The sequence below is a fragment of the Cynocephalus volans genome, chromosome 5, assembly GCF_027409185.1.
Source record: "Cynocephalus volans isolate mCynVol1 chromosome 5, mCynVol1.pri, whole genome shotgun sequence".
Taxonomy (NCBI): Eukaryota; Metazoa; Chordata; class Mammalia; order Dermoptera; family Cynocephalidae; genus Cynocephalus; species Cynocephalus volans.
This window is the reverse complement of record NC_084464.1, coordinates 118,941,296-118,955,667: the sequence shown is the minus strand read 5'-3', so window position 1 is coordinate 118,955,667 and position 14,372 is coordinate 118,941,296. Positions and strand designations below refer to the sequence as shown.

At 39.5% G+C, this 14,372-nt stretch overlaps 1 protein-coding gene across 2 annotated transcripts in view; it reads left to right on the top strand.

Moving 5' to 3' along the window:
- ROS1 (ROS proto-oncogene 1, receptor tyrosine kinase) overlaps positions 1-14,372 on the top strand; it is a 139,662-nt gene that overhangs the window by 19,024 nt on the left and 106,266 nt on the right. For both annotated transcript variants that reach the window (XM_063097740.1, XM_063097739.1), the window contains exons 6-12: positions 2,156-2,304; positions 3,019-3,157; positions 8,901-9,102; positions 9,758-9,834; positions 11,418-11,540; positions 11,816-12,000; positions 12,774-12,871. In XM_063097740.1, the coding sequence (XP_062953810.1) occupies positions 2,156-2,304; positions 3,019-3,157; positions 8,901-9,102; positions 9,758-9,834; positions 11,418-11,540; positions 11,816-12,000; positions 12,774-12,871 (973 nt within the window). The remainder of the gene's footprint in view (positions 1-2,155; positions 2,305-3,018; positions 3,158-8,900; positions 9,103-9,757; positions 9,835-11,417; positions 11,541-11,815; positions 12,001-12,773; positions 12,872-14,372) is intronic.

Below are 14,372 nucleotides of genomic sequence, written 5' to 3'. Positions count from 1 at the left end.
AAATATATGGTTTTGTTCTGCAATTTGTTTCAAACATCTATTAAGTTGTTAGGACATACATACATTCTTATAAAGTTATAATACTTAATAAATGGAACTGTTAGGTGGCTCTTTGGGTCCAGAGAACCGTGAAAAAATTACTGAAAAATTAATGACACCAGAACCAAGAAAGTTTGAAACCTTTGATTTAGAACCTTTCCTTATATTCCAAAATTATACTGCAAACTTAATTATATGATTCTGTTAGAATACAAGCATAATCAGTAATTATTTTTAATTTTTCATTGGCTATGGATCAATATCTCTGAACCACTAACAAATTAGATGTACTGAGTCTAAAAAAAGGCATTTGTGCTTACAGAAGAGAGTATCTTTAGTTTGTTATAATGGCTCATTTTGCCCATGCACCTAAGACTCTGTTTGTCTCTAACACTTATGGTACCTGGTCCATTTATCTGCGGGTCTGCTATATTATTTGATTTTAGATACCCTCTATGCCCTTTTCTATGTGGTGAGAAATGATAATAGCTAATAATAAATTAAAATAAGAATAGTTACTTTTTTTCAGACATTTATGAGTCAGGCACTTTTCTCACTAATTTACAGGTCTTAGCTCTTTTTGTTTTCACATATTATAAATACTACTATTAACCTCATTTTACAGATGAGAAAATTGAGACACAAAGTTTAAATACCTCCTTGGTGTCACATAACTAGTAAGCAATTAATTAAGTTTTAAGGCAGCTGTCTGATTGCAGAGCCTTTTCTTACCCACTCTGCCACATGTTGAAAGTGGCAAGTAGCTCAGTCCAGTTTCTCTTTCTCATTTGGCTCACTCTTGTCTTGATATTTCAGAATAAAACTACTTTACCTCTGTTTTTCCCATATGTATCACCACGGCTTTGAAACTATGTTTTTATTTTGCTATGAAATTTATGTTTACTTGTGTTTGTATAATTCTTGTCCCTTCTGCACAGTTTTCAACTTATGTGATTTCTGATGCCTCCTAATTATTCTCCTCAGTCTGCTGACAACTCAATCATTGGACTCCTTTTCAAGATGCCCACAGTGTATTCCAATCTCTGGTATTGGGGGTCTAACACCATAAAAGGGGGAAAAAGTGGAGCTATCCTTTTCTTATATAGCTCAAAGCCAAAAATGAACCAGAAGTAAGAGAATCAGCCGAGAAGCATTGTGCTGTCTGGGCCACTCTGTGGGCTCGGTTCTCAGATGACAATGGCTTTAGGTTTTTAATTCTAGCACTATGAACTTTAATTAGTCCAAACCAGTATCTGGTATGAGAATTGCGTTATTTTCTTTTAACCAGAAAGAGTGAGGTCCTGGGAATTTGTATTTAACCATTTTAAGTTCCCTACCAAATTTATCATTCTTTCTCAATATGTGTAGTAATTTTTTTTCTATAAAAGAAACACTGAAGCATTAAATTCATCACAATTTTGGAAAAATAGGAAAAGTAAAATAAAATAATTTGATCCCAGTGGTACTTACCATTCAGAAATCTAGCCCCTAGTACAGTGCTTGGCAGGTAGCACCAATAAATGTGTGTCACCAATTGTAATGTCTGTAGTGTTTAGAAGCCATGAAATATTTTGTAATGCAAAATTGCTGAACATAGAGTCCTCTGGAGTAAAGGCAGTTACTTTGTATATATAAAAAATAATTCATTGACAAGATGGGCAGTAATAGAATTATAGCATAACATTTCAAATATACCTTGGAGTACATGTTCTGGGGCAATGCATGACTCTGTTGTGCTACAGACATGCTATCGGTGGACATGTCCCCCTCCACCCCCCAAAACCTGTAAGGAAGTATTATTGTAAGAGAAAACTGGACAGACTCATAACACTCTATGTCGTGTCTGCCAAAAAAAATTAAAATAAAATAAAAAAATTCTGTATTCAAAGATAACAGTGAATTCTGTGGGAAATAAAGTCTCCAGATTGACTGCCTGATTTTTTAAAAAATAAACCAATTGAATGTGTGCTGTGTATACATTTATTGTTCAGGTGAGTTATCATGGCAAGATGTAATTGTTGCAAGAGAATGCTGAGAGTCCTAATGAAACAGGTACACTCCCTCCTGCCTTGATGGACAGAAGTGTGTGGTGAGGGAAACCTTGTTTTCTCCCCAGAAAATGCACACCTACCCACAGCGCCCTTTGCTTCCTCCATTGGAAGCCATAATGTGACCTTAAGATGGAAACCTGCCAACATCTCTGGAGTAAAATACATTGTTCAGTGGAAATACACGCAACTTCCGGGAAGCTGGACTTACACTGAGGTATGAAATCTGCCTGTGTACCTAGACACAGACTCCACCACCATTTATTAAAAGCGCCAAATTATTCCATATAATCATAGGCATAAAGGCATTCTAGAAAAGATTCAAGCATAAGATGAGTGATTGGATTAGATGAACGTTAATTACTGCTAATCTATAACATGTTAATGGTAAGCCCTTTATTTTATGAAGGAAATATAATGTGGACATAGATACTCTTCCTTCAGCACAGCCACCCATCCCATTGGTCATTATCTGCCCATCCCAGCTAACACGATTCCCAGTAGGATGGAGGGCAGGAGGAAGATTCTCATGGTTGATCAGATTTAGAAGTGCTGTCCAAGGTGGTCATCCAGTACTGTCCCTTTTAGGAAAGCATGGGCAAGTTCAGAAAAAAATAGTCTCGAGATGCCAAGTCTATTAATGTAGAAAAATTTAAGCAAATCCTTGAGGTAAGTGCTAAAGAATTGAATCCATAATTTTGCAATTTGGAAGGAGAGAATTTCTGTATGAATTATGTAGACTGATGTCTGGATGGCTCGGCCCTAAGCTCCAGGCCTCTATTCATCTGGCTCTGGCAGGCACTGGGTGGCCCAATATCTAGAGGGCTATTTGTCTTCTGCAATTTAATCTGTAAATTAAATCTGTATTCTCGAGTCACAGTGTGCAGTGGTGATTCTATAAATGCTGATTATTGATCTCTCATTGATCTAGGCCGTGTCCAAGGTCTCATATGTGGTAGAGCCCCTGCATCCCTTCACTGAATATATTTTTCGACTGGTTTGGATCTTCACAGCCCAGCTGCAGCTTTATTCTCCCCCAAGTCCCAGCTATAGGACTCATCCTTACGGAGGTATGGCGTGCATACGTTGCTTATGAAGGACATTATTTCACAATTTTGGTTTACTTTGTTTTTACTTTAAACAATGAAATAAATTCCTTTATTAATTGATCCATTCCACAATTGAGTACCTAACTACATGCCAAATAGTGTCCTAGTTGCTCGCAGTACCTCTGCATCAAAATAGCCAATGACCCCTGCTCTTGTGGAGCTCACATTTTGGTGTAGGAGAAATACTCTATGCAATAAACGTAATAAATAAGGAAAGTATATCTTAAGTTGGATGATGCTGTGTGCTATGGTAAGAGAAACATTTTGAGCAGGGTTTGTCCTTTAGGAGATTGGAAATGGGGAGCAGGGAGGGAAGGAGAGGCTAGTTGCAGAGTTAGACAAGGTGGCCAGAGTAAGCCTCACTGAGTTGGTGGGTTAAAGTCTGAGCAAAGACTTGAAGGAGGCGAGGGAGTCAGCCAGCAGAAACCTGGGTTATGGCATTCCAGGCAGAGGCCTGAAGGCGAAGGCATCCCTGGCCTTTGGGGAACAGCTCAGAGGCTGTGTGGCTGGAGCAGAGAGGAGGAAGTGGAGGAGTAACAGATAAGGTCAGAGAGGTGGTGGCCAGATCACAGTGTGCCTCCGAGGCTTTGTAAGGACTGTGGCTTTTACTCTGAGGGGAAGGAGAGCCGCTGCAGGGTTTTGAGCAGAGGAGCAGCATGATCTGTGACCTGCCTTACATGTGAAAAGGCTCACTCTGGCTGCTGTATGGACAATGAACTGTGGGACATGTGGTAGGGAGTAAGGGGACCCGGTAGAAGGTCATTGCAGGGACACATGGGAGAGATGCTGAGGGGTGGTAGTGGTATGGGAAGAAGTGTCTGGATTTTATATTTCTTGATATAACTTTTAGTCTTTTTGTTGCCTAGGCTATAAACCTCTTTGGCTGTGTAACAATGAAATCTATAAAAAGATTCACCTCCTTTCTTGTTTTTGTTTTTTCCTGTAAAGTTAGTTATTTTGGTATTATATTTTTAATACCATTGAATGGAAGGTCAGGTACTTTTTTTTGGTTTTGTTCATTCAAGAATTTTTTAAGCCCCTGTTATATAGCAGACATTGTTTTAGGAACCAAAGACGATAAAGTCCCAACACTCATGGGGCTTACATTCCAGCTCGGGAGACAGTCAGACAATAATTAAGTAAAATAATTTGCTGGGGTTGTGATGGGACCCCCAAAATAGCATCCCTCTTCCTAGCCCAAGTTCTGAACCAATGAAAGATAAAAGAAAAAGGCCAGCGGAGGGGTGCAGGAATACCACCATTATTTCTGATAAAGACTAAGTTGGATAATATAGCTTAGCATGAACGAAAGCGGGAGAAATTTGCTAATTTCCTGCTCCCCAGCTTAGATGTTAGAAAAACCCACTTAAGGGAAAGTTTGAGCTTGCAGAGCAGACATTTCTGTCTCTTGCTGATTTTGTTAGAGAGGGAAGGAAAAGGAGACCAATTTGCTTCTTCCTAGGCCTCTGAATTATAAGGAATTGTGGCACAATGGCTGCTGCCACCAAACAGGTCCTTGTCGTTCTCTATGGGGGTAATCAGGTGGGGTAAGAGACAGAAGTATTTACACAGATTTATGGTTAGATACGAGCATACTTCATAAAGTTCACGGAAAGATTTGTATTATCTTTTAATTCTATTTTTCCCTTGTATAACATGAGGAATGAGCATGCATTTCACCAAAAAATACAGTATAATCTTGCATAGTAGTTAAGTGCTAAGAAGAAAAGTAAAATAGGGTAGGTAAGCAACAGAGAGTTCCTGAGGAGGGGGCCTATTTTAGATGGAGGGCTGGTCAGGGAAGTTCTCTCTGAGACAGTTACTTGTGCTGAGCTTTGAATGACATGAGACAAGAAGCCATGCAAATATCCGGGAATGAGTTTTCCAGGAAGAGGGCAGGACAAAGGTGAGTGACTTGAGGAAGGGCAGGAGTGTCTGGGGTGCAGGGAGCAAGGTGGAGATAGGAGAGGAGACCACCAGGCAGCCAGAGGCCTGGTCACGGAGGGCCACAGAGGCAGTGATAAGGTGTGTGGGTTTTATCTTCAGTGTGACAGCAAGTCTTTGGAGAGTTTTAAGCAGGGGAGGGACTGGTTCCAGTTTTAAAAATTTCAGTCTAGCTGCTGCATGGAGAGTAGACTGGGGGCTGGGAGGTGGGCCGGGGAAGGAGGGGAGCAGTCAGGAGTCCAAGCAAATCATGACAGTGGCTCCGACTTGGGTGGTTGAGGTGGAGAAGGTGGAAAGATTTGTCACATATTTTGAAGACAGAGAGGATGGGGTTGCTGAATGGATTTGGTGGGGATGATGGAGGGCCAAGATGGTAACGTAGACTTTCAGTCTGAACACGAATGTTGCCAAGTGTTGCCATGTACTGAGACAGGGAAGGCTAGGAGCAGAGCCGCTTTCCCAGGAAAAACCAGAAGTTCTGTTTCGGCCAAGTTGAATTTGAGATGCCTGTTAGATGTCTGAGTGGAGACATGCCGCGGAGGCAATTAAATGAATGAATCGGAAACTCGGAGCAGGTTGGAGATATCCAAAATACCAATTGAGGAGTCCTCCACATGTAGATGTGACTTCAAGCCATGGGCCTGGAAGCGACAGGCTAAGAGTGAATGTGGGTTGAGAAGAGGAGAGGGACAATGTGTCAGCCCTGGGGACAGCAAAGGAGGAGGAGGAGGAGGGTCTGCAAAGGGCCCCAAGAAGAGCAAACTCAGGAGCTTGTGGTGTCTCAAAGGCAAGCAAAGAAAGTGTTTAAAAATGAGGGCGATTGAATATAACAGTCACGTTATCTCTGGAAAGCAACAAAAAGCTTTTCTGCGAGATTCCAGCTTCTTCCAGCTTCGCCGTTTTCCCAACCTGTATTCAGAATGTTCCTCTCTCAGGATATAGCTTTACCTGAGCTTCCCTCTTCAAAATACTAGTATATTCTTCATCAGAACAATACTAGTTCTTAATAAATTTTATTGTTCTCTTGTTCCAAATATACTCACGGAGCATGTCTTGGTGCATGGATCCTGCCTTTGAGAAGCTTACTCCTTAAATAACCCTGCAGTAAGGTAACACTTGGTTAAAAGCATAGAAGAGGCACTGATAAATTCCTGTGGAAGTTCAGAGGCGGGGGATATTATTTCTGGAAGGAAATGTCAAGGAAACCTCTCTGGAGAAGTTTTGTTTGTTGATTTAGACTTGAGATGAGGAGAGGAGAGGGCAGGTCCAGGTGACTGTATGAGCAGAGTCATAGAGACCGGATTATAAGGCATGCAGGGAAAACAGTAAATATTCCTCTGCTGGAAGTGTAGGATTCAGGCAGAGAATGGTGAGAATGAGTATGTGAGCAGGCTCAGGAGTTGGACTTTATTTAGAAAGCAGTTAGGAGATATAGAGAAATTTAAAGCAGAAGAGTCATTGCTTCTCATGCTTCTTAAAAAGAGAATTTTGGAAACTACCCATAGAATGGGTTGAGCAAATGAGAGAGATTGGAAAGTGCAGAGGTAGAGACCAGCTGGGAGGTTATTACAATATTTTGACATTTTTACCAGAGATAATTTAAAAAAAAATAGCACATATATCGTGCACTTCCTGATTTCTTCTTTTGAAGATGTGACTGCCACACCAGGAAAAAGATTCAAACCTAGAAGCCTTGCAGGGAGGTCGGTGCCTGGGGCACTCAGGGAGAGCTGTCTGGTGCCCATGCCCTCAGTTAGCTGAGGTGACCTGGGAAGACTTGCTATAGGCTGGATGGATGCCCTACCCCTCGGTTCTGGAGATGTGGTGGTGTGCAGAGAGCCGCAGATTGAACTAGGTAGAGCTATGCAGCGCCAGGCAGCTGATGAAGTTGGCTGGACATGTTCCCCCTTCCTTGATGAGTGTCCTCTCCTTGTTTAGCAGATCTCAGGGTTTGTGTGGCCACCTCTGATGATTACTCTCAGACTATCCTTGCTTAGAACCTCAGGTCAGACACTGGCCTAGGGCCATGCTTGAAATACTCCAGATCAGAACAGAATGCATGGATCTCACTTGTTCCAAGTCATGCTTCAGGTACTCCAGCAGTGCTGGGACATTTTCTGGTGCTAAAGAAGTATCATGGTCCAGGGCCCATGGCTGATTAAATAAAAATAATGAGGAAGGCACATTTTGCTTTCCATTTCTGGGCCTTTCCCCTGGATGCGCAAGCCTATGTACCCTCCAGGTCTTCCAGACTGTACACCAGGGGTCCCTTCCATGGATAGCATCTCGGGCTCCTGATACTCTCTTACTTTTCCAGCCTCATCAAACCTTAAAACTTATCTGTTTTGTGTTCATCACCTCATAGCTCCGTTCTCTTTTACCTAGGGGGATTATGTGATTTTAAATGATGTTATTGCTTTTTAACTGGGGCCCTTTAGAGGATAATTTCTTAACCAAGAGGAATGGTTGTCAGGCAAGAAAAACCAATCTTTCAGGGAGGATTATTTTGTGGGGAAGATTTGGACAATAATCACATCTTGCCATGTAGGTGGCATTTAACTTGCATGAAATGGAGCAGATCATGTTTGGACACTGACTTTAATGAGTTAGAGTTTTTTTTTTGTTTGTTTTGTTTTTGACATTCTGATTCTAATTTAGTGGGAGATGTTTCCTTCTTCCGCGTGTTCACCAAGGTATCTAATTATGTGCAGCAGAGGAGTGATGCAATGATGTTTATGTTTGCCAAAGATTAGTCTGAGAGTTGGGCAGGCATTGTATCAGAGAAAGGCTGAGAGACCAATGAAGAGGATTTTTAAAAACACATCCACTGTGAGGGCGGAACTGTCGCATTTCTCCCAACTCCAGTGAGTCAGTGGTGAGGCAGAGCTTTTGTCAAAAGTGTTCAGAGGGAGAGAAGTCTACTTAAGAGCAAAGTGACATCAAAGTGTATCTTTCTATAGAAAGGAAATAAAAGAGTGTGGTTACAGGGGTTGGGGGTATAAAATGTAGGTGGATGGAAGACAGGCTGTCAGATCATTTTCCCTTTCCATTCTCTGCCACTTAAGTAGCATCTAAAGTCTGTGAGTGAATACTTAATCATTTAATGCATGCTCCTTTAATCCTTTGTGAAGGCAGGGATGTGCTAAAGCTCAGTCAGCCTGTATTCCCAGGGACCTTGAGAGCTGGGGTAAGGAAGGTACAGCCTGGGTCATCAAAAGTGAAGCAGACTGTTCTAATTCTGGCTTATCTGAGCCCACATCTTCAGGTGGAACCAGTCAGGCTATAGCAGTCTAGGGAGTAAAAAGGCCCCAGGACTTACTTTTTTATCAACCCATATTAATCATTGACTCCATTTTGCTTAGATTCTGTTCGTCTCAGTAACCTGGTTCCATCCCACGCTTCAACTCATTTAAGTCTCTAGGGATTTTTGACAACTTTTTTCCTGGAACGTTTATACTATTTGTATTCTTTTATATTTAATTTTACTTCATAAATTTGAAGTGAGGAACATAACATTTGAAAGAGTCTTTTGGGGAAGTCACTAACTGGTATAATTAGGGATCAAGAATTACAGCTCAAGAATAAACAAAATAAGAATGAGTTCATAGATATAAGGAAATAACAATAAGTTCATAGATATCTTACTATCTTCTCTATGATGTATTTTGATCGTTAATAAAAAATATTGTGTTTGTTAACTTTTCAAAAAACAAGGCTTTTTTTTTTCTATCCTATTTAATGTCACCATTATCTCTTCCAGTTCCTGAAACTGCTCCTTCCATTAGGAATATTGAGAGCTCAAGTCCCGACACTGTGGAAGTCAGCTGGGCTCCACCCCAGTTTCCAGGTGGACCTATTTTGGGTTATAACTTAAGGCTAATCAGCAGAAATCAAAAATTAGATTCAGGGACACAGAGAACCAGTTTTCAGTTTTACTCCACTCTACCAAATACTACCTACAGGTAAGAATTAAGTGGTGCAGAGGAAAATGTAATCAGCATGGCTTCAGGCATGATAATTATTTAAGAAATATGGCTAAAAAATACAGTAGTTTAAACATATTTTGAGAAGTGCCACTGACTCTGTGCTGTTGGGTCGAAGTTGTGTTTTTCCTTAAGCTTATATGCTTATTAGATTACACCCTCCTAAGCAAAAAACATTCTCAAGTGTTTCTATTATATTCAGAGCATCCTTATAAATATGGGGTAGTGAAGACATTTAAACACCATGAATGTCATTTCTTCATTTAATCCAATGTGAAAAAAGTAAGGAGGTGAAATTCTGTTAATGGTATCTTTATTAATCATTAGGGGGATTATTTTATTATTGTTAGCTTTCCTAGTATTTACTATTGTCTCTTTAAATTAGGGGATCTATGGGGGTCATGCAGATAGCAGAGTTCAGTTTCTGACCTCCGTGACCCTGAACTGTTCTATGGGGAATGCAAACAAGGATGTGATTGATGGTCATTTTAGAGCTGAGCAGTGGCACCAAGTAATTAGATATATGCATTGCCACATTGTCCTTTAAATAGAAATATTATTGCTCCTTCTATTTTTATCTCATGTTCACACCATGCCATATAAAACACATCTCTCCAAATTATTTTTGGAATAGGTTTTCTATTGCAGCAGTAAATGAAGTTGGTGAGGGGCCAGAAGCAAAATCTAGTATTACCACTTCATCTCCAGCAGGTATGGCCCAGGGTTGCTCCTTCTGTTACTCGGTAATGAGGGGTGGCAAGGGTGGATTGAGATCTCAGAGGTCCTAGGTTATCTGGTAGACCTCAAGACCCCACTGCTTCTACCCAGGTAATAGTTTGTCTTATAGTTATTTGGTAAATTTTCAATTTTAAGTGAATTTGACAAATTGTCAGCACCACACTCAGCCAGTAAGCGAACCGGCCATCCTTATACAGGATCCGAACCTGTGGCCTTGGTGTTATCAGCATCGCACTCTACCGAATGAGCCACGGGCCGGCCTGACGAATTTGACAAATTGAAGTGGTTAGATTGAAAGCTTTCATATTAGAATTTTGGAATTTAAGATCAGAATTTCGAAATTTACAGATTTAGAAAATGGCCTCAAACAAATCCTTGGTTCTAGTTAATATCACTAGTGATTGTGACTTATTAGATACATACAACTTTCTGCCCTAATCCTCATTTTACAGCATGTATTGTTATTTAATACATATCAAATATCCCCTTTTTTCCCCAGTCTCCTTCAAGTTTTTAAATATATCTGGACTTTAATAATTTATAATTTACATTTCAATATTCAATCTGCCAAATTATCCTTTGTTATTATTTTTTAAGTACCCTGCTTTGACTTTGGTATTTTAACAATTGCCTTGAGAAACCGAATACTTACTGTGTGATGTTTATGTGAACAAAATAATGAAACAAAATGCTTTCTAAGAATCACTGAATTGTTTTTTGGAGAAATTAGTAAAGGAATTTTTAATAACACACACAGACTCAGAATTCTAGGAGTCGTTTTTCTATTTTCACCAGAATCACATTTGCTGACTTGACTGCCCCTTATCCTAATCTGTACATGCCTATGCCAGCTGGTATTGAATGTCACCTATCACCAGCCTTTAGTTCTTTGGCTGTTCCTAGACTCTAGGAAAGGAGAGGTATTTTTGTTATGCAAGAAGCATGTCCAAAGGGCAAAGTAAATATAGAGCAGGGTTAAGGCTGTTGTTACTGTGATTATTGCGTAACATTTATTAACTGCCCTAAAAGTGTCCATCCATGTATCCTGCATTAGTCTCTAATTAAATAGGACATCAAGCAAAGTTCTGCAGCCCTCAGATTTCATTCCTCTAAGGACTTTTCTCCTGCCTCAAAAGGAGAGGTGTTGAAGACAACTCAGAGACAACCAATGTCTGTCTGTATGTGTGTATTATGCAACAAGCCACTCTGGCCTGGTTTGGACCACCTCCACCATACAGGTTCTCATGGTTGAGGATAATGAGCTGAGTTTTTGTTGGGACAAGGTTCTTGAGAACTATGATACCTTGTGTGATGTTATCTTGGGGTATTTAAGGGCACATACTTGGAAGTCCTTCTTGATTGCCACTGTACTTCCGACCCCGAGTCATGGAATAATGTGGATTATACCATAGATAAAATGCCCCAGTGCCTTCAGAGGAAATCTGACCAGCCTCTTTCAAGTACTATATTACCTTTGCTTTGAAAAGTAGTATTGATCTTTTTTTGTGTTAGTGTACATATGATAGGTCTGTCTGTAGATTATGCTATTTTTTCAGTTCAACAAGAGGAACAGTGGCTCTTTTTATCCAGAAAAACTTCTCTCAGAAAAAGATCTTTAAAACATTTAGTAGATGAAGCACATTGCCTTTCGTTGGATGATATACACCATAATATTACAGGTCAGTACAATAGAGAGGAATGTTTCCTTAGTGTGAAAACAAAGAGTCAGACTTTCTGGAAGAAATACTTCTAGAGTAGAAGAATATTTTTTAATATTTCTAGAATATATTCTAATATGTTAGAAGAATTTGGAGGAACATTTTCTTCTAAAATGGAAGGAAGACTTTTATTTTAATCTCTTTATGAAACTTTAAAGAAATAAATTCTTCTTCATGTAAGTTTTTTGCCCTTGTTGTTATATAGTAATGTGTATGTACCTGCATGACTCTTCTAGGAATATCAGTTAACATCCACCAGCAAGTTGTTTATTTCTCTGAAGGAACTCTCATATGGGTGAAGGAGGCTGCCAACATGTCTGATGTGTCTGACCTGAGAATTTTTTACAAAGGTTCAGGATTAATTTCTTCTATCTCCATAGACTGGCTTTATCAAAGAATGTACTTCATCATGGATGAACTGGTTAGTCTGAGAACTTAAAGTGTATAATTAGATATTGACAATGATATGCATGTCCTGGTATATTTACAAGTAAATGTAATTCTCTCACATACTCATTGAGTACTTAAATGATTTAGATACTAGGTTAGCAATGAATCATAGATCTGCTCTATAGGAGGGTCTAGACTTTACCTAGCACTAGTCCTGACCTACCATTAAGTCATCTCTATTTGTGAATTTTCAGAGTCCTGAGTTTATACTAATGATAATTCATCTTCCATAAGAGAGTGGTAGTACCTATGTTATCATTATATGAGACTGTCTATCATAATCAATGTCAACTGCAAGCATTTTGAATTCTATAATAACCAGAGGCAACTTTAGTAGTACTCTGAAAATACAGGAGTACTGAAATATTTGAGAAAGCACAGACTTGATGTGTTTCGAGTTCTACTTTTTTGGAAGGTACAGGGTTATCACAGTGAACAAAGGCCATCACCGTGGCTAGAAGCCCACAATCTTGGATACAGATTATATATTAAAAATTGTTGAGTACCTCTACAAGCCAGGAAAACAGGCACTTGTTTTTCATTGATGCCAATAGGATATAAACTCATTAGGAGTTTATATAAAACTGGCTTTTAAGGGTTTTTTTTTTTTCCCATTGGTTTGGTTTGAAAAGTACTCAGTGACTAGCACAATTTCAAGCATGGGAAAGATGCTCAAGAAATTCTCATTGGCTTAATTGAATATAGACAGACACTAATCCTACTGACGTAGTTTTGATTTTTTAGGTACATGTCTGTGACTTAGAGAACTGCTCAAATATTGAGGAAATTACTCCACCCTCTATTATCACACCTCAAAAACTTGTGGCTGATTCGTACAATGGGTAAGTATTAGCCTTGTAAGTATGAATTCTATTCCATTGGCAATAATCTTTGGGAAACTTTCTTGTTAATGAAACATTGTAGTACCAGATGAGCCAATCCTAAGCATTTTATTTTGGATAAATTTAACCTGGGGTTCAGGGACCTGAGTTTTAATCCTAAATTTGTCACTAATTTGGTGGGACTCAGGATCTCATTGCCCCTCTCAATATTCCCCATGAGAAGTCCCTGCATTGCACCCGGTCCTTTTGCTGAGTAATTCAGTGCTAGTTCATCTCTCTAGTCTGGTTCTCACATCTATCAAGAGGCAAGTTTAATAAGAAAGCTGCTAGCATCCACCTTCGGAGACAGAAATTGATGGTTAATAACAAGGAAAAATTTTCAATTAAAATTAACTTTTTTTTCTCCTCCCACAAACGAAATGGACATGTTTTAGCTCAATTGTGCTACTAAATTATATCATTTGCACCTTCAGCAAGTGACTTCATGTCTGAGACCATTGTTTTATCCATCCATATAGGGAAGATAATAACACTTACCTGCTTAGGTTATTTGAGGATGATTTAGTAATTGTACAAGAAAGATCACGCCACTATTTTGCAATGAAACCAGTTTTGGACTTCTTGCACCAGAGCCTGTCTTCTACTCATCTCCCTATTCCATGATAAAAGCACGTAACTTTTAGCAACAGTTTGTATACAGTGTTCTTAACAGACAGGAGATGTATGAAACAGTTTATTCTTCTGGTATTCAAAATATCCTCCTTTATGCTGTTATTTTTGCACCATTGAGTTATTCCCTCATGGAGTTTGTACTTATTATCAACCTCTTCTCTTCTCTCCCTCCACGATCCTCTTCTTCCTCCACCCATTTCTTCTCCCCGTCACTGCTGTCCCCTCGTCCCACACCCCAGCCCTCCTCACCGTTCTTCTCATTTCCTTCCCCCTCCAAAGTGGTGATCAGGGTTACAGACCCACACCCCTCCCTGATTCAGTACAATAATTGTAATCTTTACCCCAGATATTTTTTCCTTTTATCTACTCTGAAATCCCTCCCAGTTCCATTAACAATTTTGAATTTAGGAAACAAAAGCAGGAAGGTAAGAGCTAAGTTATTTCTGCTTTCTGTCTGTGATAACCCTCCCTCAATAAAAAGAACATAGCTTCCTATCTTAAAACGGAGTTTACGTCTCAGGATATTATTCAACCACAGGAGTCTTGAGCATACTGAGAAAGACTTGGAACAGTCATCAAAGGCAATAACAGCAGGATGATCTGACAGTTGTATTGAGAGTTTGGAAGGTTGCCAAGCCAATCCATGGGTTGTGATAAGGATAATTTACCAAGCCAAAAGATAGTTCATTAGCATTTGTCTCCATGATCACACATTCTAAATTAACTACATCCAAAATGAATTGTTTTATGTTCCAGCTAAAATTCCATTGACAGGTTTGGTTATCCATGAAACATTTTGGTAGTGTGTTTTCTTTTTCATTATTAAAAG